The sequence below is a fragment of the Thalassophryne amazonica genome, chromosome 13 (genome assembly GCF_902500255.1).
Source record: "Thalassophryne amazonica chromosome 13, fThaAma1.1, whole genome shotgun sequence".
In the NCBI taxonomy this organism is placed as follows: Eukaryota; Metazoa; Chordata; class Actinopteri; order Batrachoidiformes; family Batrachoididae; genus Thalassophryne; species Thalassophryne amazonica.
The window spans coordinates 24,491,892-24,519,200 of record NC_047115.1 but is presented as its reverse complement, the minus strand read 5'-3'; the positions used below and the strand labels follow the sequence as shown (position 1 = coordinate 24,519,200).

At 39.8% G+C, this 27,309-nt stretch overlaps 1 protein-coding gene across 1 annotated transcript in view; it reads right to left on the bottom strand.

The window, feature by feature from the left end:
* The window catches only part of rgs17 (regulator of G protein signaling 17), a 45,099-nt gene extending 18,094 nt beyond the window's left edge, over positions 1-27,005 (bottom strand). The window contains exons 1-2 of the mRNA XM_034185207.1: positions 26,854-27,005; positions 9,931-10,316 (exon numbers count right to left, since the gene is read on the bottom strand). Coding sequence (XP_034041098.1) covers positions 9,931-9,933 — 3 coding nt within the window. The 5' untranslated portion in view covers positions 9,934-10,316; positions 26,854-27,005. The remainder of the gene's footprint in view (positions 1-9,930; positions 10,317-26,853) is intronic.
* Positions 27,006-27,309: the final 304 nt, after the last annotated feature.

The window sequence follows — 27,309 nt, the reverse complement described above, 5'->3', positions numbered from 1 at the left end:
GCGGAGCGTCGCGGCGGCTGCGAGCCGAAGCGCGGACCCGTCCGCACGTCTTTCATTAAAAAAATCTCCTTTAACAGTGGAATATCCGGATAAAATGCTGAAACCGACTTCTTCTGAAACTTCTCTGTTCTCTCACAACATCCTGGATCAATAGAGCCTGAAATGTGGAGGTTTTCAGCTTGAAACAGGCTGATGACGCCACCTGAGAGCGCTGTGCGACGTCTCGCACTGTGGGAAGTCCTCAAAGCGACAGAATCACCTCAAAATCTCTCATCAGCCGTTAAAATTTTCACTGAAAACCAGCTTAATTTTTCGAACCGTGTCCACTTCGATGTGTCTCACAGGTTTAGAAAAAGGTTTGATCAAACAAAGCGCCAGTCTCTCAGCAACTTCTCAGACAAAGGAATTCCGACGAGGGGCTGGACGACTCCTCCCACAAGGAGTGCTCACAGGCGAATGACATCACCGACAGGCGTGGAAAAACTCACGCATGCGCACGAGGGTTCAAGCATGTCTGACGCAAAAACATATGAATGAAATCCATATAGTTTTTGAAAAAAATAAAAAGGACCTATACTTTATGGACAGACCTCGTACGTGATTTCTTAGTTTTTTATGTTCAATACATTTGCAAAACTTTCAACAAAACTTTTTTCATGTTGTCATTATGGGGTACTGTGAGTAGAATTTTGAGGGGAAAAAAATGAATTCACTTCATTTTGTTATAAGGCTGTAACATAACAAAATGTGGAAAAAGTGAAGCCCTGTGAATACGCAGTATGTCAAAATTGAGTAACTGACCAGTTCATCGTACATTTAAATCAATTCAGGAGTCCATGTAACAATGTATTCTACCTTTTACTTAAAAATTATTTTCCTATTCATATTGGTTAATTGCTACACCCCTAAAACTGAAGTCCACCCAACGTCAAACTTGTGATATGTTCCATGTTTTGTCAAGACAAGATTTGAGATTCAGCCCCCTGATGGTCAAATTATGACTTAACCCTCTGGGGCCGACGGCGCCACCAAGCTTTACTAAATTAGAAATAACTTTTTAATGATATGACACAGAAACGTACTTTTTTTGCTGAAAAGTTAACTCAAAGGACGTTCGAGCCAGCCATCAGCCATCTTTGCACTCCTCATAGAAGCTGTGTGATGACGTGTGCAATGTGAGTGTCCAATCGGAATTGGTTCACCGTCACATGGTTTTCCAAAATCCAATCGTAGAGCAGATTCACCTCATGTGAAAAGTCAAAGATGGTTTTCAGGAGTGATATGTTACTAGTTGGCCCGTTTGAATAGCCCCCTGGGTGTTCCAATGAGTACATACTATTGGGCTCCAAATGCGCCCTGCGCCATTACGCACAGCAATCCGTGAAAGCAGACGGAGAGCCTCTGATGACAATCTCACGTGCTCAAACAAAGAGTGTGTAACTATCAGGATTGCTCCACTAGTTTGCATGTGAATGTTACTGGATAACTCTGTTGCTTTTACCATGAAGACAAAAAACACATACACCATTTTGTATATATTGTTCAAAATGTGCATTTGTGTTTATTGTTTGAACCTTTCTGTTGTACAGTCTTTCACACAAGACCTCAAATTACCTGTATAAAGTGTCAAAACAGTTGTTTATTATAGTTTGCTGTGTGTTTTGAATAAATGTGTGTGTAAAATTATTTTCCGCTTACTTTTTCCTTCCTTATTTTTGATTGTAAACCTTTATTACACTTATAAAACACAACAAAAGCATATATATTTTGAAAGTACAGGTTGTTCTGAAAAAAGAAGAGACATAAAACTTGATTGTGGGATGCAGGGAGAGCTGTTAGCAATAAAAAAATATTTATGCCAGGCGAGTGAACTGAACTAAAAAAAAATGCCCTCGGACCCCAGAGGGTTAAAACACAGCAATTATCAAACCTGTCAGGGGTCTTCATCAGATGGGCTTGTAGACCAAGTTTCTTCTTGACACCTGAAGCCTTTACCAAGATATTGTGAACACATTGACCACAAACTGGCGCACACAAGGATTCAAGCAGTTCCTGGAACTGCTCCGTCATTAAAGTAGACCTGCATTGAAATAAATGTGGTCAGATCTCAGAAAGAAATAGCTGATATGTATTTATAAGAGCCTTATGAATACAGTAAAGTAAATCTGTAAGACCAAATTTGTAATTCAGTGGAGAAATCTTCGTTTAAAAATGACAAATTTGCAGATAAAATTTAGCCCTCCGCGAAAACAGTTTGTACATCCGGGTCATTTCCATGACGTCGGGGAGAAGAGGGAGCGCTCGCACCTTCAGTCCGATCCCGCACTGAAATTGATTTTATCTGTTAGTAATGTTACTGTTATACACATCCTGGTTTCAACATCCAAAAGTAAGCTGCAATGAATGTGAGATAAGCTCGGCATGCTCAGATTAGCGGCGACATCGACAGCGGGCGACGTTCTTCTCCGACGCCTTGCTCTCACTGCCTCCGATGCACTTACCGAGTCTGAGGGCTCAGTAAACGCCGCAGCGGGCCTCTCACACCGCCCTCGTGTCTGCTGTGCAGCCGGCACCACCTCCCTGTCTACTGAATGGAGGTGAGGCCAACTTAGCACAAGTCCAGAGACTAAGCTCGCTGTTTTGATGCGGAGCGGCCGGTGACACCTGTTGCCCGCAAGGACAGACTTCTTGCGGCAAAATCCGCAGCGCTGCACGGTCTCGGTAATCGGAGCCGCAGAGCACCGTGGCCGCTGAGAGTGGTTTATATCTTTTTAATGACTTGAATTCTTTGCGGGTCCCGCATCCGTACCCCGCGACAGTAACACCGGAGGCTAAAGACAGTAGATTTTCAATGCGACACCACTCAATCAAATGGGCGTATGAAAAAGTCCCCAAAAATCATTTTCAAGCAACACTAAAAGAAATGTGTACTCACCAAACATACCGCAAGACAATATGAAGTTTTAAAAAAAGTCGATCCTTCTGTATAAGACAATAAAAAGGTGCTTTTGTAAGAGATGCAAACTGACGTAAATCCACAAATTACAGTTGGCGCGCGCAATGCATGCTGGGATAGGGTCTTCTCTCTGGTGTCTCGGCAGCGTCCCGGATGTGCTGACAGTTTTGCGGAGGGCTAAATTTTAGCTGTAAATTTGTCATTTTTAAACTAAGATTTCTCCGTTGAATGACAGATCTGGGCTTGCAGATTTACTTTACTACATTCAGAAGGATCTTAATGTAAATATAAATAATTTTTTGGTCCAAAGATCTGACTGCGTTTATTTCAATGCAGGTCTACTTTAAACAACGCAGGTAACAAATCTAAGGTTGTGAACTCTGACATCCTTGGGGGAATGTAACCAGTATTATGTTATTCTCACTACTGATGGTTTTATTGTTGAAAAAATGGAAAAGTGTACATAGGTGTGTGTGTGTGTGTGTGTGTGTGTGTGAGAGAGAGAGGAAGCACTCAAACTGGACACAAGATTGCATCCCTTCCTTTCCCAATACAACCCATTTTGACAATGCAGCCATTCATTATCTGAACTTTGACAGATATTACACATATAATGCATTATGTATTATTATTCACAGGTCAGGAAACAGGATCTAGACATCACGTGCACTGAGACACATGCGATAAGTATATAAACACACACATGGGCACGTGTACACAAACATTCATCCACACAGCTCCTTCAATATTCATCTCCTGTCTGGCACCTTGTCACCTCAGAACACGCAACACCCTTGTAAAAGCTTGAGGAGAAAACATATTACAAGTCGAACAATTCTTTTCCAAGTCCAAAAGGCCTGTCTGTGCATGTATGTAGTATCGTGCTACAAGCAAAGCTACACTTGAAACGTGTCTTAGATTTCTGACAAGTAAGGGGCTCAATATCAGAAGCTTTGTGTCCTCAAAGACACAGTCTGCTTGATTTCACACAAACATTGTTAAAATTAGTGAGTACATAAAATCCTTAGCATTGAATCAAATCATGAGTTGACTGAAAACAGTTTGTTACAAACATGCAGTATGCACAGTTTCTAATAATGTCCAAGAAATCTGATCAGATCTGCATCTGTCCCAAGATTCCAGGTCATCAGAACAACTTATGACAGCATTTAAGACAGAAAATGTAAAATAAACTTTCTCAATAACACTGGTCATTTATACTAAATGGGAAAAAATAGTGTGAACACGCTAATTATTTGAAGGTCTTGAACAGTGCAATTAATCAACTTCAACTCTTACCTGTAAAGCCATGGCTCAAATTAAGTTCTTCATTAAACAATTATAAAATAACTGTGCTCCTATGAAGTGAAAAGAAACACAAACTCCTTCCTGTGTTTTTCAACTCTAAACATGATTTACTGCCATGATGAAGAACAAAAGGGACAGCTGAGTTGACCTGCTTAATATGAAAAAGTGGGCGTCAGACTACAGGAGTGGCCATGGTGGGAAACAGGCTGTTGCATGCAAATGACAGAGAGGTAAGGCTTTTGTTTTAAACCAGGATAAGAAAGCCACATCGACAGGACATTCAAATAACATACGGTGTGGAATGCAAATACCCTGAGTATGGGGGGGAGACGGAGAAGACACTGCTCTAACATCAGTCACTCATGCAGTGGTTTTCAGAAAGCACCCGGATGATCCCTTTGCTTTTTTATTTATTTTTAAACGCACATACTGTAACTGGTGCAGACTTAAATTCAAACTAGGTGAGAAACAGGCCATATTCATTCAAGGAAGCCCTACCATTATTTAATGCTTCGATCTTAAATATGATCAATCTATCTTTGTTAGTTGGCTATGTACCACAGGCTTTTAAGGTGGCAGTAATTAAACCATTACTTAAAAAGCCATCACTTGACCCAGCTATCTTAGCTAATTATAGGCCAATCTCCAACCTTCCTTTTCTCTCAAAAATTCTTGAAAGGGTAGTTGTAAAACAGCTAACTGATCAATCAATTAATCAATCAATTTTTTTTTTATATAGCGCCAAATCACAACAAACAGCGGCCCCAAGGCGCTTCACACTGCAAGGCAAGGCCATACAATAATGATGTAAAACCCCAACGGTCAAAACGACCCCCTGTGAGCAAGCACTTGGCTACAGTGGGAAGGAAAAACTCCCTTTTAACAGGAAGAAACCTCCAGCAGAACCAGGCTCAGGGAGGGGCAGTCTTCTGCTGGGACTGGTTGGGGCTGAGGGAGAGAACCAGGAAAAAGATATGCTGTGGAGGGGAGCAGAGATCGATCACTAATGATTAAATGCAGAGTGGTGCATACAGAGCAAAAAGAGAAAGAAACAGTGCATCATGGGAACCCCCCAGCAGTCTACGTCTATAGCAGCATAACTAAGGGATGGTTCAGGGTCACCTGATCCAGCCCTAACTATAAGCTTTAGCAAAAAGGAAAGTTTTAAGCCTAATCTTAAAAGTAGAGAGGGTGTCTGTCTCCCTGATCTGAATTGGGAGCTGGTTCCACAGGAGAGGAGCCTGAAAGCTGAAGGCTCTGCCTCCCATTCTACTCTTACAAACCCTAGGAACTACAAGTAAGCCTGCAGTCTGAGAGCGAAGCGCTCTATTGGGGTGATATGGTACTACGAGGTCCCTAAGATAAGATGGGACCTGATTATTCAAAACCTTATAAGTAAGAAGAAGAATTTTAAATTCTATTCTAGAATTAACAGGAAGCCAATGAAGAGAGGCAAATATGGGTGAGATATGCTCTCTCCTTCTAGTCCCCGTCAGCACTCTAGCTGCAGCATTTTGAATTAACTGAAGGCTTTTTAGGGAACTTTTAGGACAACCTGATAATAATGAATTACAATAGTCCAGCCTAGAGGAAATAAATGCATGAATTAGTTTTTCAGCATCACTCTGAGACAAGACCTTTCTGATTTTAGAGATATTGCGTAAATGCAAAAAAGCAGTCCTACATATTTGTTTAATATGCGCTTTGAATGACATATCCTGATCAAAAATGACTCCAAGATTTCTCACAGTATTACTAGAGGTCAGGGTAATGCCATCCAGAGTAAGGATCTGGTTAGACACCATGTTTCTAAGATTTGTGGGGCCAAGTACAATAACTTCAGTTTTATCTGAGTTTAAAAGCAGGAAATTAGAGGTCATCCATGTCTTTATGTCTGTAAGACAATCCTGCAGTTTAGCTAATTGGTGTGTGTCCTCTGGCTTCATGGATAGATAAAGCTGGGTATCATCTGCGTAACAATGAAAATTTAAGCAATACCGTCTAATAATACTGCCTAAGGGAAGCATATATAAAGTGAATAAAATTGGTCCTAGCACAGAACCTTGTGGAACTCCATAATTAACTTTAGTCTGTGAAGAAGATTCCCCATTTACATGAACAAATTGTAATCTATTAGACAAATATGATTCAAACCACCGCAGCGCAGTGCCTTTAATACCTATGGCATGCTCTAATCTCTGTAATAAAATTTTATGGTCAACAGTATCAAAAGCAGCACTGAGGTCTAACAGAACAAGCACAGAGATGAGTCCACTGTCCGAGGCCATAAGAAGATCATTTGTAACCTTCACTAATGCTGTTTCTGTACTATGATGAATTCTAAAACCTGACTGAAACTCTTCAAATAGACCATTCCTCTGCAGATGATCAGTTAGCTGTTTTACAACTACCCTTTCAAGAATTTTTGAGAGAAAAGGAAGGTTGGAGATTGGCCTATAATTAGCTAAGATAGCTGGGTCAAGTGATGGCTTTTTAAGTAATGGTTTAATTACTGCCACCTTAAAAGCCTGTGGTACATAGCCAACTAACAAAGATAGATTGATCATATTTAAGATCGAAGCATTAAATAATGGTAGGGCTTCCTTGAGCAGCCTGGTAGGAATGGGGTCTAATAAACATGTTGATGGTTTGGATGAAGTAACTAATGAAAATAACTCAGACAGAACAATCGGAGAGAAAGAGTCTAACCAAATACCGGCATCACTGAAAGCAGCCAAAGATAACGATACGTCTTTGGGATGGTTATGAGTAATTTTTTCTCTAATAGTTAAAATTTTGATCATCTGCAGAGGAATGGTCTAGTTGAAGAGTTTCAGTCAGGTTTTAGAATTCATCATAGTACAGAAACAGCATTAGTGAAGGTTACAAATGATCTTCTTATGGCCTCGGACAGTGGACTCATCTCTGTGCTTGTTCTGTTAGACCTCAGTGCTGCTTTTGATACTGTTGACCATAAAATTTTATTACAGAGATTAGAGCATGCCATAGGTATTAAAGGCACTGCGCTGCGGTGGTTTGAATCATATTTGTCTAATAGATTACAATTTGTTCATGTAAATGGGGAATCTTCTTCACAGACTAAAGTTAATTATGGAGTTCCACAAGGTTCTGTGCTAGGACCAATTTTATTCACTTTATACATGCTTCCCTTAGGCAGTATTATTAGACGGTATTGCTTAAATTTTCATTGTTACGCAGATGATACCCAGCTTTATCTATCCATGAAGCCAGAGGACACACACCAATTAGCTAAACTGCAGGATTGTCTTACAGACATAAAGACATGGATGACCTCTAATTTCCTGCTTTTAAACTCAGATAAAACTGAAGTTATTGTACTTGGCCCCACAAATCTTAGAAACATGGTGTCTAACCAGATCCTTACTCTGGATGGCATTACCCTGACCTCTAGTAATACTGTGAGAAATCTTGGAGTCATTTTTGATCAGGATATGTCATTCAAAGCGCATATTAAACAAATATGTAGGACTGCTTTTTTGCATTTACGCAATATCTCTAAAATCAGAAAGGTCTTGTCTCAGAGTGATGCTGAAAAACTAATTCATGCATTTATTTCCTCTAGGCTGGACTATTGTAATTCATTATTATCAGGTTGTCCTAAAAGTTCCCTAAAAAGCCTTCAGTTAATTCAAAATGCTGCAGCTAGAGTACTGACGGGGACTAGAAGGAGAGAGCATATCTCACCCATATTGGCCTCTCTTCATTGGCTTCCTGTTAATTCTAGAATAGAATTTAAAATTATTCTTCTTACTTATAAGGTTTTGAATAATCAGGTCCCATCTTATCTTAGGGACCTCGTAGTACCATATCACCCCAATAGAGCGCTTCGCTCTCAGACTGCAGGCTTACTTGTAGTTCCTAGGGTTTGTAAGAGTAGAATGGGAGGCAGAGCCTTCAGCTTTCAGGCTCCTCTCCTGTGGAACCAGCTCCCAATTCAGATCAGGGAGACAGACACCCTCTCTACTTTTAAGATTAGGCTTAAAACTTTCCTTTTGCTAAAGCTTATAGTTAGGGCTGGATCAGGTGACCCTGAACCATCCCTTAGTTATGCTGCTACAGACGTAGACTGCTGGGGGGTTCCCATGATGCACTGTTTCTTTCTCTTTTTGCTCTGTATGCACCACTCTGCATTTAATCATTAGTGATCGATCTCTGCTCCCCTCCACAGCATGTCTTTTTCCTGGTTCTCTCCCTCAGCCCCAACCAGTCCCAGCAGAAGACTGCCCCTCCCTGAGCCTGGTTCTGCTGGAGGTTTCTTCCTGTTAAAAGGGAGTTTTTCCTTCCCACTGTAGCCAAGTGCTTGCTCACAGGGGGTCGTTTTGACCGTTGGGGTTTTACATAATTATTGTATGGCCTTGCCTTACAATATAAAGCGCCTTGGGGCAACTGTTTGTTGTGATTTGGCGCTATATAAAAAAAATTGATTGATTGATGATTGATTGATTCATTCATTCATTCATTTTCTGCTGCTTATCCAGGTCCAGGTCACGGGTGCAGAAGACCAAGTAGCTCATCCTACTATTCCCTATCCTCATCCAAGTACTCTAACTCTTTGTAGGAAATCCTGAGGTGTGTCCAAGCCAGCTGGCAGGTATAATCCTTCCAGCTTGTCCTGGGTCTTCATCATAGTCTCCTCCCATTTGGATGTACCTGGAAATCCTCACTAAGGAGACGACCGGGGGTCATCCTCACCATATGCCCAAACCAACTCAGCTAGCTTCTTTCAATGCAAAGTAGCAGTGGCTCTACTCAGAGTCCCTCTTGTGTATTTGAGTTTCTCACCCTGTCCTGGAGTGTAAACTCAGATACCAGATGGAGGAATCTCATTTTCGCTGCCTGTATCGCAACACTGTTCTATCAGTCATTAACCAAAATTCATGAACACAGATGATGATAGGAGCGAAATTTGACTGGTAAATTTAGAGTCTCTTATTCTTGCTCAGGTCTTTCGTCACGATGGGCCAGTACAGCATGGGCAAAAAATGAGATGCATCCCCAATCCGTCTATCAATCTCTGGTCCTTTCTGTGTGGAATTTGCATATTCTACCAGTGTTCACGTGGGTTCCCTATGGGTGCTTCAGCTCCCTCAAACTTCCAAAGACAGGCAGGTCAGTTGAATTGGAAACCTTAAACTGACCACAGGTGTGCATGCTGTATAAATGTGTTTGTCTGTCTATATGGGGCCTTGCAATAGATTGATATCCTGTCCAGGGTGTACCACGCCTTTTGCACTATGACTACTGGAATAGGCTCAAGCGCACCCCCCCTCCCCATGACCCTTGATTGGAGTAAGTGGGTAAGGGAAATGAATGAAAAATTACGGCAATATCAATATGTTCACAAAAGGCTCATATCTCCCGATCAGCCAACTGATATATCTCTACACTGGTCTTCTACACGGTAGCGATGCCTAACAAGCAACGCAACAAAGTTTTTTTGTGTGTTGTCATCTTCTGGTGCATCCACAGAATGAAAGAAAACAGCTAACGAGGATTCACACAAAGCTAGCCCCTCCAGGCTAGCTAATTCAACAACTAAGGAACATATTTTAGCTGAAGTGAAACTGGTAGCCTCCCGTGTGAATATCATGAATGATACAAGACACACATCAAGTCAAACTTACCATGAATTAGTGAGTTGCTAAAAGGAGTTCACACAGAGCAGTCATGGTGCTGAGGTAATAAGTTGCTGGAAGATAGCAGGCTGGTTGACAAAGTGATTGACTGGTGGACTGTCGGAGTGTTTGGTTAACAAATTGGCTGTTGGGCTTGCTGGAGATGGAGGGTAAGGCAGGATGGTCCTTTTCACCACAAGTCACAGAGGTTACTGGTTTCACCATCCCTGACCAACTGGCACAAAAATGGGCCTGAGAGCTGAGGTGGAATTCTGAACTCCTTAATTCACTTGCTTCTTTCCTTTAGCCCACCGTCACCTCCTAGGCTGCCTTGGATGTTGATGAACGGGTCATGTATGGGCTTGAGAGTACAGTGAGCAGTAAAAGTACAGCATCTGAAAGACAAAGTGCAGATATAAATAGTTTTTTCCTACAAAAAGTACAACAGACTTACAACTAAAAGTAAAGATGCAGAAATTTATCTTTGGTGACACTGTTGCTCACAATTTGACACCCAGTAACTGAGGGCAGTTTAGGACTGAATGAAAACTTGCATAAAGCTGCTGTTAATATCACACGTCTGGAGATATGTTTTACCATTACACAGCTAAACTAGAAATGCAGGAAAACTAATGCTAAGTTCTTGAAGCTGATCTTTCTTACAACAAATTTAAACATTATCAACATGCCTCCTCTCACAGTTATTTTGAAGCACTGCTTGTTCGAAGCAGATTTACACACATATATATATATATATATATATATATATATATATATATATATATATATATATATATATATATATATATATATATATATATATAAAAAAAATAAAACAAAGCAGGACAAATTAAAACAGATGAGTGAATGTGGTTTTAAACTGTGCTACAACACAGATACAGTGGTTTAAACTGCTACAACCCATTTCAAATATGTTTTAGGCTGGTTTAAGTTAGTTGTGGTCAGTATGCTGATTGTATTGGTGAATATTTGCATGCGATGGAACGTTCCATCTTTCAACACATGCAAATATTCTTTCCATTGTAAAAATAGAAAACATCATTTGTTTTACATAACCCCTAAATAGATCTGTCTCATTTGATATTTTAGTTAAAATTATACAGGTGCTTCTTGTCGGAACAGGAAGCTGAAAGCAGCGGGGCAGAGAAGGCTTTACCGCTCACTCCACCTAACAGGCAAGCCGCCGACACACCGCTAAGCAGAGGGAGGGCTGAAATACACATCTGCTTTCCTCAATCCAGGGAAGATTTGCAAGACGAACCCGTCAAATTCCTCATCTGATAGGGCTTCTACGCTTGCTAAAGACATCCCAGAGAACACTGCGTAATCACCTTATGGTGTACTGGATTCAGCGACCTCGTATCATGGAGGCATTTTTATGAAATGTTAATGGAGCTGTTCAATGGAGCAAAAGATATGGAACTCAGTGTTTCGCCTCTAATTTTTTTCAGGCACTGAAGCATCCCCCCCCAATAAAAATTGCAAGTTGTGTTGCCCTGAATAATGCGAGGCACTCAGAATCACAAAAACTAAAATAAATGATGTGCTTATTACTTATGTAATCCTCTCACAGTCATATATTTGTGGTTTTTAAAAAAGAAAATAAACTCTACTTTTCACAGAACAATACATAAGTATTTTTCATATTAAAAAACACCAAAAGGGGAGGTCACGTGACCAGAGGCAACATGGCTGCTTATGATTTTACTCAGCTCCAGGCTCAAAATAAATTCTTAAATTTCTCCAATTAACATTAGAAGTGCCAGGTCTTCGAGACTGTAGCGATGCCTAACAAGCAACGCAACAAAGTTTTTCCTGTGTTTTCATCTTCTGCTGCACCCACGGAATGAAAGAAAACTAGCTAATTCAACAACTATGGAGCAGATTTTAGCCGAAGTGAAATTGGCAGCCTCCCGTATGAATACCATGGATGATTCAGTTGGCTCTCATCTGCATTTAATCGACGGGGCTCTAGGTGAAATTAAAACATCTGTTTCATTGATTGAGGGATCCTGGTCTATTCTCTCCAACCAGGTGAGTGATGCAGAGAAGCGTGTGGGGGAGGCTGAGTGCAAGATCTCCACTACAGAGGACGAATGCGGCAAGATCAGTACCAATTTAGGCACCATGGAAAAGACAGTGGAGCTGCTACGACTGAAACTTGATGCCCCGGAGAACCGCAGCAGACGTAAAAACCTAATGACTGTTCATCTCCCAGAGAAAGCTGAAGCTGGTGTTCCCCTCGGGGACTATCTCCAAACGTTATTACCAAAACTAGTTGGACTTAAAGACTAGTTGTTTAAAGAAACAGGGAAAAATCCAGCACACATGGACTTCAAACTGTAAAATATTCATCAAACTGAACGGATCACCAGAACAAGCAAAGGTTATGGCAATAAGTAACATCGAGGAGCTGGACAAATATGAACAGTAGGTATGAGGACTCAAACACATCACAGCACAATGATGCAGACTGGAGCAACCCACTCATCCACATCATCTACACCCGGAGACAAGAGAGACATAATGACTAAGGATAATGATCCGTTTATTTCTGCCCAGGAGCTCTGTCTAGATACATTTAATTAGAATAACTCTGCTAACCACCCCTTCGAATCTGAAAATGATCCTGATACCTTTTTCAGTGAGAATATTGTGAGACAGTGCAAATATTTTACAGAAGAACAATTCAAAAATTATAAAATCAATGATGAAGATTTTTGCAATTTCAGAAACATGGTTAAATGAGGATAATAAAGATCTGATATATCTTGATGATTATGAATTGTTCCTGGTTAATAGGCAGATGAGAAGGGGCGGAGGCGTTGCATTGTTTGTAAGGTCAGATTATAACTGTAATCTCATTAACAACATGTCATTTACAGTGGACAACATCATGGAATGTGTTACCATAGAAATGACATCTATAAACTCCAAAAACATAGTTGTTAGTTGCATTTACAGAGCTCCTGGGACAAATATGGACACCTTTGAAGACATTATCTTAGGAATGTACAACAAAATCAACAGAAATAAGCATTTATTTGTCTGTGGAGATTTCAATAGATTTTTTAAACCCTCACAATCATCCACAAATTACCTCATTTATAAACACCTTGTACTGTTTAGGACTGTTTCCAACCATCATTCATCCTAGCAGAATAACTATGGATACAACAACTCTCATTGACAATATTTTAACTAACGTTATATCCGGTAATCTTAGTGGGGGACTACTGGTCAGTGATATCAGTGATCACTTGCCAGTTTTCTCAGTCTTTGCATTGGAGGGTTGTTGTATGTATCGAAGCAATATCAAATTCATGAGTAGAAAAGTAACACCTGAAACAATTGATAATTTAAGGGAGGATTTATCAAGTCAGAATTGGTCAGATGTTTTTGTTGATGATGTTGACAGGTCATATGATGCTTTCATTTCCATTTTTTCCAGTTTGTATAATAAACACTGTCCATTTGTTGACAAAATATATAGAAGTCAATATAGCAACAAACCATGGAAAACTAAGGGGCTTCAGAGGGCATGTAAAAAGAAAAACGTACTATATAAACAATTCATAAAACTACGAACTAAGGAAGCTGAAAGTAAGTATAAAACATATAAGAATAAGTTAATCAATATCATGAGACTCAGTAAAAAAATGTATTATAATGAGTTACTTGTCAAAAATAGAAATAACATCAAAAACACATGGAACATATTAAATGAAATAGTAAAAAAGAATAACTAGAGATTATCCTTCATTTTTTCAGAGTAACAATTACATCACGATTGATAACGACGAGTCTATTGCTGAACACTTTAATGAATACTTCGTTGATGTGGGTAAAAATCTTGCCAGTAAAACTGACTCATCAACTAATAACTTCTGGGTAAATAATTCAACATTTAACAAATCTGTTTCAATGTTCATTGGTGGTACTCATGAAAGGGAAATACTTGATCTGGTTCATGGTTCAAAAAGTAAGAAATCAACTGATTTTAATAATTTGGATATGGCTTTATTAAAAAAAAGTTATTGATTGTATAGTAAAACCGTTCAATTATATTTGCAATATGTCACTAAGTACTGGTAAATTTCCTTCTCAAATGAAAATAGCCAAAGTAATTCCTCTGTTTAAAACTGGTGACAAACACACATTTTCTAATTATAGACCTATATCACTCCTGCCACAATTTTCCAAACGTTTGGAAAAAATATTTGCTAAAAGATTAAATGATTATTTACTGAAGCGTAACATCATTTGTGAAGAACAATATGGATTCAGAAGGTCTCGAACTACATCACATGCTTTGATGGACTTTGTGGAAAGTATAGCAATTGCAATTGACAATAAACAATACACAATAGGTGTTTTTTTTTATTTACAGAAAGCGTTTGACATAATTAACCATGGAATACTATTAATTAAACTGCAGAAATATGGAATCAGAGGTCTGGCATATGAATGGATAGCTAGTTATTTACAAGGCAGATGTCAGTATGTTCAATTCAATACTACAAATTCTGAACTCAGGGATGTCACATGTGGGGTGCCGCAGGGCTCAGTGCTGGGTCCTTTGTTGTTTATAATCTATATAAATGATATAAGTTGGGTGTCGAGTTCACTGAGATGTGTCCTTTTTGCGGATGATACAACTGTGTTCTGTAGCGGTGAAAATCTTGAACAGCTTCTGGACATAGTGGAGAAAGAACTGGAAAAATTTAAGGTTTGGTTTGATGCTAATAAGTTGTCACTCAACCTTGGGAAAACTAAATGTATTATATTTGGAAATAAACAGGCACCCAAATGTAAAAATTTAACTATAAACAATAAGGAAATTGAGTTAGTAACAGAGAATAAATTTTTAGGTGTTATAATTGATAATAAACTTAGCTGGAAACCACATATAAATTATGTGAAATCAAAATTGTCAAAAACTATAGCCATTTTGTATAAAGCCAAAGACCTACTGCCGCAAGAAGGGTTACTTACTTTATATCATTCTCTGATGGTACCATATATGACATATTGTGTTGAGTCATGGGGAAACACTTACAAATCAAATACCAATCCAATATTCCTTTTGCAAAAAGGAGCCATACGAATCATCTGCAATAAACACTATCGTGAACCAACTCATTCTCTATTTGTGTCTTTAAATTTATTAAAATTCATAGATTTGGTCGATTACATTACAATTCAAACTTTATTTCGAGCGAAAAACCAAGCCTTACCGAGACATGTCCAGAGTCTGTTCCGATTGAGGGAATCCAGATATAGTTTAAGAGGTTGTGCAATTTTTATGAAACCACCAGTAAGAACAAATGTAAAGGGTTTTTGTGTGTCTGTGGTTGGGGTGAGGAAATGGAACAAATGTTCAACAGAGGTTAGAATGAGTAGTACCTTAGTAAGATTTAAGAAACTACTCAAAAGAACATCATGTCTAAGTATCATAAAGAAGCAAATATAATTTGATTTATATGGAATGGTCAATTTATAAGTGGGACTTATTGTATATTTGAATGTGTGGGTATGTATATGCGTATGTAGATATATAGATATGGGTAGGTGTATATGTATATAAGTGACTGTGTATATGTATGTATATATTTATGTTTGTAAAGTATATACGTATGTATATAGGTATATATGGCACAGCCCAAGCAGAGGGTCACCCCCAAGAGCCTGGTCTGCTTGAGGTTTCTTCCTTATAGGGAGTTTTTCCTCACCACAGTTGCCTAGTGCTCGCTCTGGGGGTTGGTAAGGTTAGTCCTTACTTGCGTAAAGTGCCTTGATTCGACTTTCTTGTGATCTGGTACTATATAAATATAATTATAAGTGAATAGTATATTGATGTGTATGTCTGTGTGTCGACATGTAGTAGTGAATTTGTATTTATGTAAATATGACTGATTAGAATTGTTGGACTTGTACTAGCAGGGGCGGGCACTAATAAGCTTTGCTTCAGCCCACACCCTTTCGGACTCACTAGTTTTGTCTGTGTTTGTTTGTGGAATTGTTCATTTTTTTCTATTTGAATATTTTGTGTGCCGAATAAAAAACTTTGTCACTTGTCACTTCCCGCTAACTCCCCTCCGCTGGAGATTGAACGCGCCCACCGAGCACCAACCTCCAACCCAGCCCCAAATAAACCTCTGAGGAGCACCCTGATGCGATTCTTACGATATTCACAAAGAGAGGCTGTAATCAGAGCTACCCTAAAGAAATGAGACATCATTCATGAGAGCTCACAGCTGCGGTTCTACCCTGATTTGTCTGCCGAGGTTCTGTGGAAGAAACAAGAGTTCGACACCGTGAGTAAACCGATGGCTCGTCGCAACACGAGCGGCTCAATTGCCAAGTCAGCTGTTGCTTTTTTCAAGTCTATTGACTGAATAACAATTATTTGTTTTCAATGGAGAAAAGAGACTTAACCTCTGTGGAGCCACTGCCACTCATCATATTTGGCTTTGCAAATGTCTTTTTTTTTTTTTTTTTACAAATTAAGTTTAAAAACAAAACAACAACAACAACAAAAAAAAAACATTACAAGACAGCTCCGCGGTTGGATGCTTGTAGCTCTTCAGCAGCAGGAGGTGGTCGTGAGATGTTAAAACTTGTTACTCCACTACACGATGCAGGACGCACGATTAACCTGAAACTCGGTCCAAAAAATTCTCGCACGAATGAAAAATCATCTGAAAAATGGCCAAAACACGCACAGTGTAAAGCCAACATTTATGTGTCAAGATAAGGCTTTTCAGAACTGACCAATTATTAACCTTGTCCTTTGTTTTATCTATATTTTTATTATTTATTATTACATTTTAACCTGTGAAGTGCTTTGTGACTTATGTCTGTGGCACTAAAGGCACTATACAAATAAATTTACTTACTTACTAATATTGAGTGCATGTTTTACAACATCATAAAACGTGCGCATATCATCAAACGTGCGCACGGCACTAATAAAACGTGCGCACATTTTCTCCACATGCAAAACATTTTGCGATGACACTTCCAGGGCTCCGTAAAAATGCCTGTTTTTACAAATAAAAATGGAATATTTTACAAAAGCACATTTATCTTTAAACCAACACACGACACACGTCCCATTAACATGTTGGTTTACATAATAAATGACTGAACCAATCAGTGTTTAGCAGAGGCACTTTTACCCAGAATGCTTTGCGGTCTGTGTTACAAAACCTAAGAATTAGTGCATTATTCAACATTAAAAGATAAATCTTATATTTTAACTTTGTACAAATGACAGAATTGACATTAATGGAGTTATTCTATCAGTATTTTCACAAAACCATAAGTTAGTATGACTTTATTTTTCAAGACCTCCGCCTGACCGGAGCATTATGATTAGTAGAGAGCTGATTTTGTGGGTGCTCTCAGGATTCTTCTGTGCAGCTTCCTACAGGGGGCAGCAGGGTCAAACATGGAAATACTGGCTCATTCTTTGGGTCTTTTGTCGCTTTCGATGCTTTCAAAAGCGATCGTGTTAAAAGTCAATTTCAGCTTCTTAGTAATTGCAAATGTACCAGAGACAACACTGGATTTATAGGTTATCGATTATCTGTAACTTCCGATACATTTTTGGGTGGTTTATCGGTTTATTTTTATCAAAGATAACTTTTCAGTTATCTGATTATCTGTTATTGAAGTTAATTTTTTGGTTATCTGTGCCCACCACTGCCCCCCCAATAATGTCCGATCGCCTTCAACTCAAATTCTGTCAGGATTGTGGCCCATTAAGAGAGTCCATTATCTCCTAAAAATAGTGCCTTCTGAGTTTTTCTGATATGAGACGTACATCTGCGTGTCCAGGCACGTCCATGATCACAGCAGCAGTAAACCGCTAGCTGTGACAAAAACAGCAGCGTAACGACACTTTAAGTTCTAAGTTCCAAGAGACTCTGAAAAAGTTAAGAGTTTCGGGGTGAAGTGTGCCATGTCCTCTGTAAATCTGAGCCACTGCTTTCAAAGAAAAGCTCCGAAGCTTCGTTATCGGACAAAACCGCATTCGTTTTGCTCTGTCTGGGATGTTTTTGTGTTGCTATTAACTACGTCACACACAGAGAAATGCAGAGAATTGTCGAGTGAGACGTCTTCCGGACATGCACCTGTTAACTCTCTAATGCCTGGTTCACATGGCAGGATTTTAAAATTATCTGTAGGTTTCCAAAACCTGAGAGACTACACACATGGGGAAAAAAAAATCATACATCTACAGGTTTGGTCGTACAGTGTGTGGTGTTCAGTCACATGGTGAAGTCAATACACCACACACATGAACAGATTTCACACAAACATTCCCAGGTCAGACAAGAAATCTCGCAAAATCTCTTGAGATTAAACGCGACTTCAGAGTAAACAGACGTAGATAGTTTGTGGACTATTTACAACCCCATTTCTAATGAAGTTGGGACGTTGTGTAAAATGTAAATAAAAACAGAATACAATGATTTGCAAATCCTCTTCAACATATATTCAATTGAATACACCACAAAAACAAGATATTTAATGTTCAAACTGATAAACGTTATTGTTTTTGTGCAAATATTTGCTCATTTTGAAATGGATACCTGCAAAACGTTTCAAAAAAGCAGAGACAGTGGTATGTTTACCACTGTGTTACATCACCTTTCCTTCTAACAACACTCAATAAGCGTTTGGGAACTGAGGACACTAATGCTGCGTTCATATCACACGCCACGCGATGCCACAAATTCATCATTTGCTGCAGGAGCTGCATCTGGATGACGGTGCTTGTTGAAGCTTTGTAGGTGGAATTCTTTTCCATTCTTGCTTGATGTACGACTTCACTTCTTCAACAGTCCGGGGTCTCCGTTGTCGTATTTTGCGCTTCATAATGCGCCACACATTTTTAATGGGTGACAGGTCTGGACTGCAGGCAGGCCAGTCTAGTACCTGCACTTTTTTACTAACACGTGCAGAATGTGGCTTGGCATTGTTTGCTGAAATAAGCAGGGATGTCCCTGAAAAAGACGTTGCTTGGATGGCAGCATGTGTTGCTCCAAAACCTGGATGTACTTTCAGCATTGATGGTGCCATCACAGATGTGTAAGTTGCCCATGCCATGGGCATTAACACACCCCCATACCATCACAGATGCTGGCTTTTGAACTTTGTGCTGGTAACAATCTGGATGGTCTTTTTCCTCTTTTGTCTGGAGGACATGACGTCCATGATTTCCAAAAACAATTTGAAATGTGGACTCAGACCACAGCAGCACACTTTTCCACTTTGCATCTGTCCATTTCAAATGAGCTCAGGCCCAGAGAAGGTGGCGGTGTTTCTAGATGTTGTTGATGTATGGCTTTCGCTTTGCATAGTAGAGTTTTAACTTGCATTTGTCGATGTAGTGACGGACTGTGTTAACGAACTGACAATGGTTTTCTGAAGTGTTTCTGAGCCCACGCGGTAAGATCCTTTACACAATGATGTTGGTTTTTAATGCAGTGCCGCCTGAGGGGTTGAAGTACAAAGGCATTCAATGTTAGTTTTCGGCCTTGCCGCTTACGTGTAGATGATGGAATCCATAAATTCCTTGCAACTGAATGTTGAGAAACATTGTTCTTAAACTGCTGGACTTTTTTTTTTAACGCAGGTGTTCACAAAGTGGTGATCCTCACCCCATCTTTGCTTGTGAATGGCTGACCCTTTTGGGGATGCTCCTTTTATACCAAATCACGACACTCACCTGTTTCCGATTAAACTGTTCGCCTGTGGAATGTTCCAAACAGGTGTTCTCTGAGAATTCATCAACTTTCCCAGTCCTTTGTTGCCACTGTCCCAACTTTTATGAAATGTGTTGCAGGCATCCATTTCAAAATGAGCAAATATTTGCACAAAAACAATAAAGTTTATCAGTTTGAACATTAAATATCTTGTCTTTGTGGTGTATTTAATTTAATATAGTTTGAAGAGGATTTGCAAATCACTGTATTCTGTTTTTATTGACATTTTACACAATGTCCCAGCTTCACTGGAATTAGGGTTGTAAAACAGAGGGAAAAAAGATATAAAAAGAAAAAGCATTCTTTAAAGGAGTGGAGACAGCGTGACCACCGGACTTTCTGGTAAGTCAGAACAGCTGTTTTGATTTTAGTTTCTGCTCCGTACGTCCGTCACCTCGCTGTCTGATTGGCTACACATCACATTCAGCAGGCTGCATGTTCGTTTGTGGCCGGAGGACACCACATACATTGCAATATCGGGCCAAGACAATCCAACATGTTGAGTATCTCCGATTTGCAATCGGAGCGCCCCAGACGCCCTACCGAGCAGACCCACACACGGCAGGAATATCTGATAAGATTATCTTTAGTGTCATCACGATTGTCGGGGCATCCTTAAGATTGTCGGAAGGGGAAGATCGGGTCCGATATCGGCCTAATTATCTCGCTGTGTGAACCAGGTTTTAGGGAGAGGAATCAAAAACATCAGAAACCACTATTTATGAGCGCATGTGCACAAGGAGACTTAAAATCATGAGTACTTTGATGTTGTGTTGCTAACTGGGACATTAAAAACCACGCGACATGTCCTTTAAACTTAAGAGAGACTGGGTAGGTCAAGTTTATTTCTCTTCCTATTTGCAAAACAAAAGAAGCACAGCAATTCTTATACATAAGAACATTCATTTTAGAACATGAAGAAAAGGACACAGAGGGCTGATTTATCATTATTACAGGTATTGTACTTAAACAGCACGTTACTCTTCTCAACACCTACGCCCCAAACTGCGATACGCCTAAATTTATCTTGCATATTATTCTAACCTTTAATAATTAGAGCAAAGGCCTCAGTTTTTTGGCTGGAGATTTTAACTCTATCATGAATGGCTCCTTGGATAGATCCTCCTCTGCCAGTATCTCAAACCCACAATCATCCAAACTCCTTAACAGTTTATGCAAACACCGGGTTAACAGATGTGTGGCGGGAAACTAACCCTAAAGTGAGAGAATATACATTTTATTCACACCCTCACAATTCATACTCCAGACTTGACTTTTTTTTCCATCCCTAAACGATTCCTGCACTCAGTCCAGGCCTGCCACATAGACTCTATCGTACTATCTGATCACGCCTCTGTGCATTTACAGATTGACCCAACATTTAGCATCCCTAGAACTCCAACATGGAGATTCAATATGTCATTTTGGAATAATGACTCTTTTTGCTCTTTTGTCCATAATGGCTTGTCACAATTCTGCCTTGATAATAAAAACTCTCCAGTTTCTTCTGCTATGATATGGGATGCTGCTAAAGCTACCGTATGCGGTCAGCTTATTTCGTATACTTCCCATCAGAACAAAATATTGGAGAACAATAGGAAAACCCTCGATAAGGAAGTCTCAAATGTAGAACTACATAAAAAATCATCCAAAGTTTCAAATTTAAAAAACACTGGTGACTGCAAAGACTAAACTCAATACTGATCATATGCACCACATTCAGAAGCTACTGTTCGTGGCTAAACAAAAGTATTATGAATTTTGTAACAAATCTAGCCGATTACTTGCCTTTCATTTGAAAAACCAAAACAATGACTGTTCAATCAATATGGTAAGGACATCCTGTGGTGCCGTTTATTATGACCCTTTTACCATCAATGAAACAGTTACAGATTTTTATGGTTGCCTTTACAGCTCCCAAAAGGCTGATCCTAATATGAATTCCTACCTCCAGAACATCTCATTACCTGCTGTTGTGGAGGAGGATCGTTCCAACATAAATTCTGAATTCATGCCAGAGGAAGTCTGAGCTGCAATCCAAGCCATGCTAAATGGGAAATGCCCGGGCCCAGATGGGTTTCCACTACAATTTTTCAAGAAATTTTAGCCGGAGATTCACCCAATTCTTATACCTGCAATCAATAACATCTGGAAAGGTGATATTCCCCCATCTTGGAGATATGCCTCTATTAGCCTAATTTTACAGAAGGATAAAAAAAAACAAAACAAAAACAAACAAAAAAAAAACCTATAGACCTATCAGTTTACTTAATGTAGACTATGAAATAGTTACAAAGGTCTTGGCTCGCAGACTTGGAAAAAAAAATTCTCCCTAAAGTTATAAACCCAGACCAGGCAGGATTTGTGAAATCAAGGCATGGTGTACATAATGTACGATGTGCTCTTAATATCATACATTATATCAACACTAATAAAACCCCAGCATTTGTAATCTCTTCAGAGGCCAAAAAGGCTTTTGAATGAGTTGAATGGCCTTTCTTGTTTTCAATACTGGATAAATTTGGCTTTGGCTCTAAATTCATAAATGTGATTAAAACCCTTTACTCAGACCCAAAAGCTAGTGTCAACACTAATGGCCTGGTTTCTGAAGGTTTTTCGGTGCGTAAGGGCTGTAGACAGGGATGCCCTTTATCACTTCCATTGTTCACACTGTTTATTGAACCTTTAGCTGAAGCAATAAGGTCTAACCCTGATATTACAGGGAGGGACTGCAAGAAACAAGAAAAATTACATAATTTCTCTTTTTGCTGATGATGTTCTCTTGTATTTACTGAACCCTGAAAACTCAATTCCAGCTGTTTTGAATTCTATTGCCTTATATGGCACCTTGTCAGGTTATAAAATAAACTTAGGTATATCTGTCACTTTGCCATTCAACATTCCTCAGGACAGGTTAGTATAATCTCCTTTTCAGGTATCAATTATTTGGGTGTTTTCCTCACCCCCAATTTGACAGACTTATTTAGTGCTAATTACTCTGCTTTAATTCAAAAAATTAAAAATGATCTACAGAAGTAGTCATCCCTACCTACAGTACTTTCTTCCTGGGGAGGATTAATGCTATAAAAGTTATTGGTTTGGAAGGATGTGAGAAAACGTGAACATTCCCTCAGTTATTTCTGTTTGATCCCCTCTAGTACTGAACCCAGATTTTCCTCCTCGAGTTAGGAGTATTGGTTTGTTAAAATACATGTCTAAAGGTATCCTAGATTCCATCAGCCTGTTCACCTCTGACTCCTTAAAGTCATTTGAACAAATTACGACAGAGTTTAGCATTCCTTCTGAAGACTTCTATAAATACCTCCAAATTTGTCATTTTTTTGAATCCCTTCTGTGAGGGAACAATTTTTGTCACAATCTTTCAGATCTAGAAAACACCCTGATTTGCTCTAAATCACTGAAAGGGAAACTCACAAAGTATTATGCTATACTTGTGCACTCCGATGCCTCTGCCTACAATTCTTTGGAGCCGCTGTGAGAGCATGATCTGGAGGTAACATTTAGCCCTAGTGAGTGGACCAAGAGCTGTGATGGAGTGTTTCCAAAATGTACTTCAATTTCAATACACAAACAAAATTTCTAATTTTTTCATAGCACTTACTTAACCCCGTCCGCCTCCAGAGGATGTTCCCTAATGACTCCAACCTTTGTTCTACAACCCCAATTCCAATGAAGTTGGGATGTGGTGTAAAATGTAAATAAAAATAGAATACAATGACTTGCAAATCCTCTTCAACCTATATTCAATTGAATACACCACAAAGACAAGATACACTCAACAAAAATATAAACGCAACACTTTTGGTTTTGCTCCCATTTTGTATGAGATGAACTCAAAGATCTAAAACTTTTTCCACATACACAATATCACCATTTCCCTCAAATATTGTTCACAAACCAGTCTAAATCTGTGATAGTGAGCACTTCTCCTTTGCTGAGATAATCCATCCCAGCTCACAGGTGTGCCATATCAAGATGCTGATTAGACACCATGATTAGTGCACAGGTGTGCCTTATTGGGGTTGTAAATGTGAAGTTCATGAGGGGACACTTTTTCATTTATTTTGGTCATGTGATCACATTCAATCGTTTTGGAAAGATGTACGAGGTCTGTTAGAAAAGTTTCCGACCTTTTTATTTTTTTTCAAAAACTATACGGATTTGAATCATGTGTACTTGCATCAGCCAAGCTTGAACCTTTGTGCGCATGCGTGAGTTTTTTCACGCCTGTCGGTTGCGTCATTCGCCTGTGGGCAGGCTTTGAGTGAGCACTGGTCCATCCCCCCATTGGATTTTCATTGTCAGGGAAATGGCTGAGCGACTGCCGCTTTGCTCCATGAAAATTTTTCAGAAACTGTGTGAGACAGCCAGGTGGAAACCATTCGGAAAATTCGGTGAAGATTCTATCGGCGTCACACAGATTAAGGAGGATTACAACCGGATTAAAGACGGCCCACAGTGGCGGAGAGCGCGCTGCGCTTCGAGCGGCCATCGACAGGCTGAAACAACCAGATCATTTCCAAAGTGAAGGCTGTGTTGACCCGGGGCGTCGTGTGACTACCAGAGAAATCGCAGAAAATGTGGACATCAGCACTTTGGAAATGATCTGGTCCTTTCAGCCTGTCGATGGCCACTCGAAGCGCGGCGAGCTCTCTGCAACTGTGGGTCGTCTTTAATCCGGTTGTAATGGTCCTTAATCTGTGTGATGCCCAGAGTATCATTACCGAAAGCCATCTGAATCTTCCGAATGGTTTCCACCTGGCTGTCTCTCAGTTTCTGGAAAAATTAGATTCACCGCTGCCCCAATCGCTCAGCCATTTTCCTGACAATGAAAATCCGAAGAGGGGGCTGGACCAGCCTGCCCACAGGCGAATGACGCAACCGACAGGCGTGAAAAAACTCACGCATGCGCACGAAGGTTCAAGCTTGGCTGATGCAAGCGCACATGATTCAAATCCATAGTTTTTGAAAAAAATAAAAAGGTCAGATACTTTTCTAACAGACCTCGTACATTCTGTTTTTCAGAAGGTGACTGGTAAAATTTCATAATGTCACCCTCTTTCCATTTGCTAAACCATGCACCCGGTAATCTTTTTGACACAGATACAAGGCCTATATTAACAATCCTGTTATTCCTTGCTAAGAAATGTATATTACTATGGTGGGCTGCCCCTCATGTCCTTATGGTCAATATGTGGATATCACGGATATTAGCTCTTCTCCCTCCCCTCTGGAAAAACAGACTCACGAACTGAATTACAAATCAAAAATTTTTTGGAGACGCTTCATAGGGTAATAATTCAGTGTCTCACAGAAGCATGCAAGGTTTTTCCTTTTTTTTCCCCAAAAAATGTCCAATAAAAATACATGTGGTTGTTACTTATTTCTATAAAATTGTGTATTGTATTGGTGTGCCTTTCTGTTTATCTGTTGGTATGGCAGTCTTTATTTTCTTCTGCATAAACAACAAAATGGAATAAAAATAATAATAATAATAATAAAAAAAATAAATAAATAAAAAAACACCAAAAGGCAAGGATCACTGTTTCAGCTTGACAAACCACACCAATAACTGCATGCGTGCAAACAAGATATTTGGGTATATGCAAAATTTAATGTGCTTATTTATTGTCAGAATCCCCGCAGTTATTACTGACAGATCATGGGGTGCATGTGTACCCATGTTTTCTTCAAAGTTTAATTCCATACACAAAATATGGTCTTATTCATGTGCTGCACAATGGCTGACTTAACTAGCTGCTGTTTGACACACCATCATGCAGATCACCACTAAGAATCATACAGTTTTTACTTTTTTAATGACACTTTACCTTTAGTGGTGCAGATGTCTAGTGTGAAACAGCAGTTACTGACAAGGAGTTTAAAGGTACCAACAGATCGCGAGAACAATCAGAGAGCATCTAATGGGGGGGAGACAAAAAACGTGTGCAGTGCAAACATATTCCGAGCTGGTGGATAATGTCTAACTATAGTGATGTTGGTAGGAGTCAAAATCTGTGGAATAGATGTCAGATTCTGATGTCTCTGGATGTTTTGAATATCTCACTGCTGTCAGCGAGTAAGACAAAAAAAATAATAAGCCAATTAGAACGCTGTCATATCACTTAAAAAAAAACTGTCACTCCTCAGAAAATTGTTTGCATGACAGAATATTAGACTCAATGCACTGCAGATATACTGAAAAGAATGACACCCAAATTAATGGATATTTGGCTGTATTTTTCGTTGTTGTTATTAACAAACTATTTCTGGCCTGGAGGGAGGCTCTCATTGGCCTGGTGGCTTGTCAGGACCATAATACTGTAGGGGAAACACAAAATTACAAATCCTCCACAACCCATTCCCAGATAAGCAGTTGAAGTTGAGGGAGTGAGTGAAGATTTTCAAAACCTTTACAATTTGGACTTTTGGTTGGACAAAACAAGTTATTTTAAGAGGTTTCACCGAGGTCTGAGAAACCGCAGTGGACATTTGCCACGACTAAAAATACTGACAGATGGAAACCCTTACCAAAAAAATAGTACTGATAAGTATATAAAAAGTAAACTGGAAGTATACTTGAAACATACTTGCATGTACTACTTTTTGGTAAGGGAAGACAATGGAAATAATAATCATATGCACACTGTGTTGCAACATCTATGGGACACTGCAGTGTGAGTGTTCAGTTTATAGTGCAAATATACATTATCACAACAAAAGCCTGCAATACTACAAACAAAATATATTCCACAGTGACAAAGATTACTGGACAGTTTAAAGCGGCATTTCCCCGTGCAGAGCTCCAGCAGGGGGCGCTCGGGTCAGAATGCTAGCTCTGCCGGCTAGCCGCTGCCTGCTGTCTCACACTGCAGGGACAAGCAGTCCCGGGACTCCCCCACAAACTGACACCACGAAGTGACGAGGCTGCACAGTGGTCACCGCCACAACTGCATTTTTATTCACATCAAAAACAACTTACTTTCTCGGTGTCAGTCGGAGATCCGCTATCTCTTTCAGCGAGGAGGGGGAGGAGGAGGCGGCAGCTAGCGCCGTGCTAACGCCAGCTAGCCAGCCCGAGCGGAACATTCGCGGACAATAATTATCATCTTACCCCTTTGTGTCAGGTGGTCAGCGTTCTGGGGTGAGAGGTCTGGAAGAGAAGTTGTTCCGACGCTTATTTATCGGCATGGTAAATGGGAATCCTGCGGTATAACGTCCATCGCCGCTGTTTTTCTTCCATCCAGCCCACTTCAGTGCCGAGCCCCTGGATGCACTGCGCATGCGCGGTGCAGCCGCCGCTCTGTGGCTGCAGTGAGTGAAGCAGCAGCACCGTTCGGGCAAACCGACCGGAGTGTGTAAATTAATCCCCCACACACCAACATTCATCGCATAGTAACACTGCAATAACGACTTTATATTAGAGCGCTTTCATAGGTCACGCTTCAGGTCAGCATCACTAACATAACGAGTATAAACATCGAGTTAGACCTCGAAATAAATTCAGAGCTGGGCTATAACTACATGATTGAACGCAAAAGATTGAGATTTATAATTGTAGATCAAAATC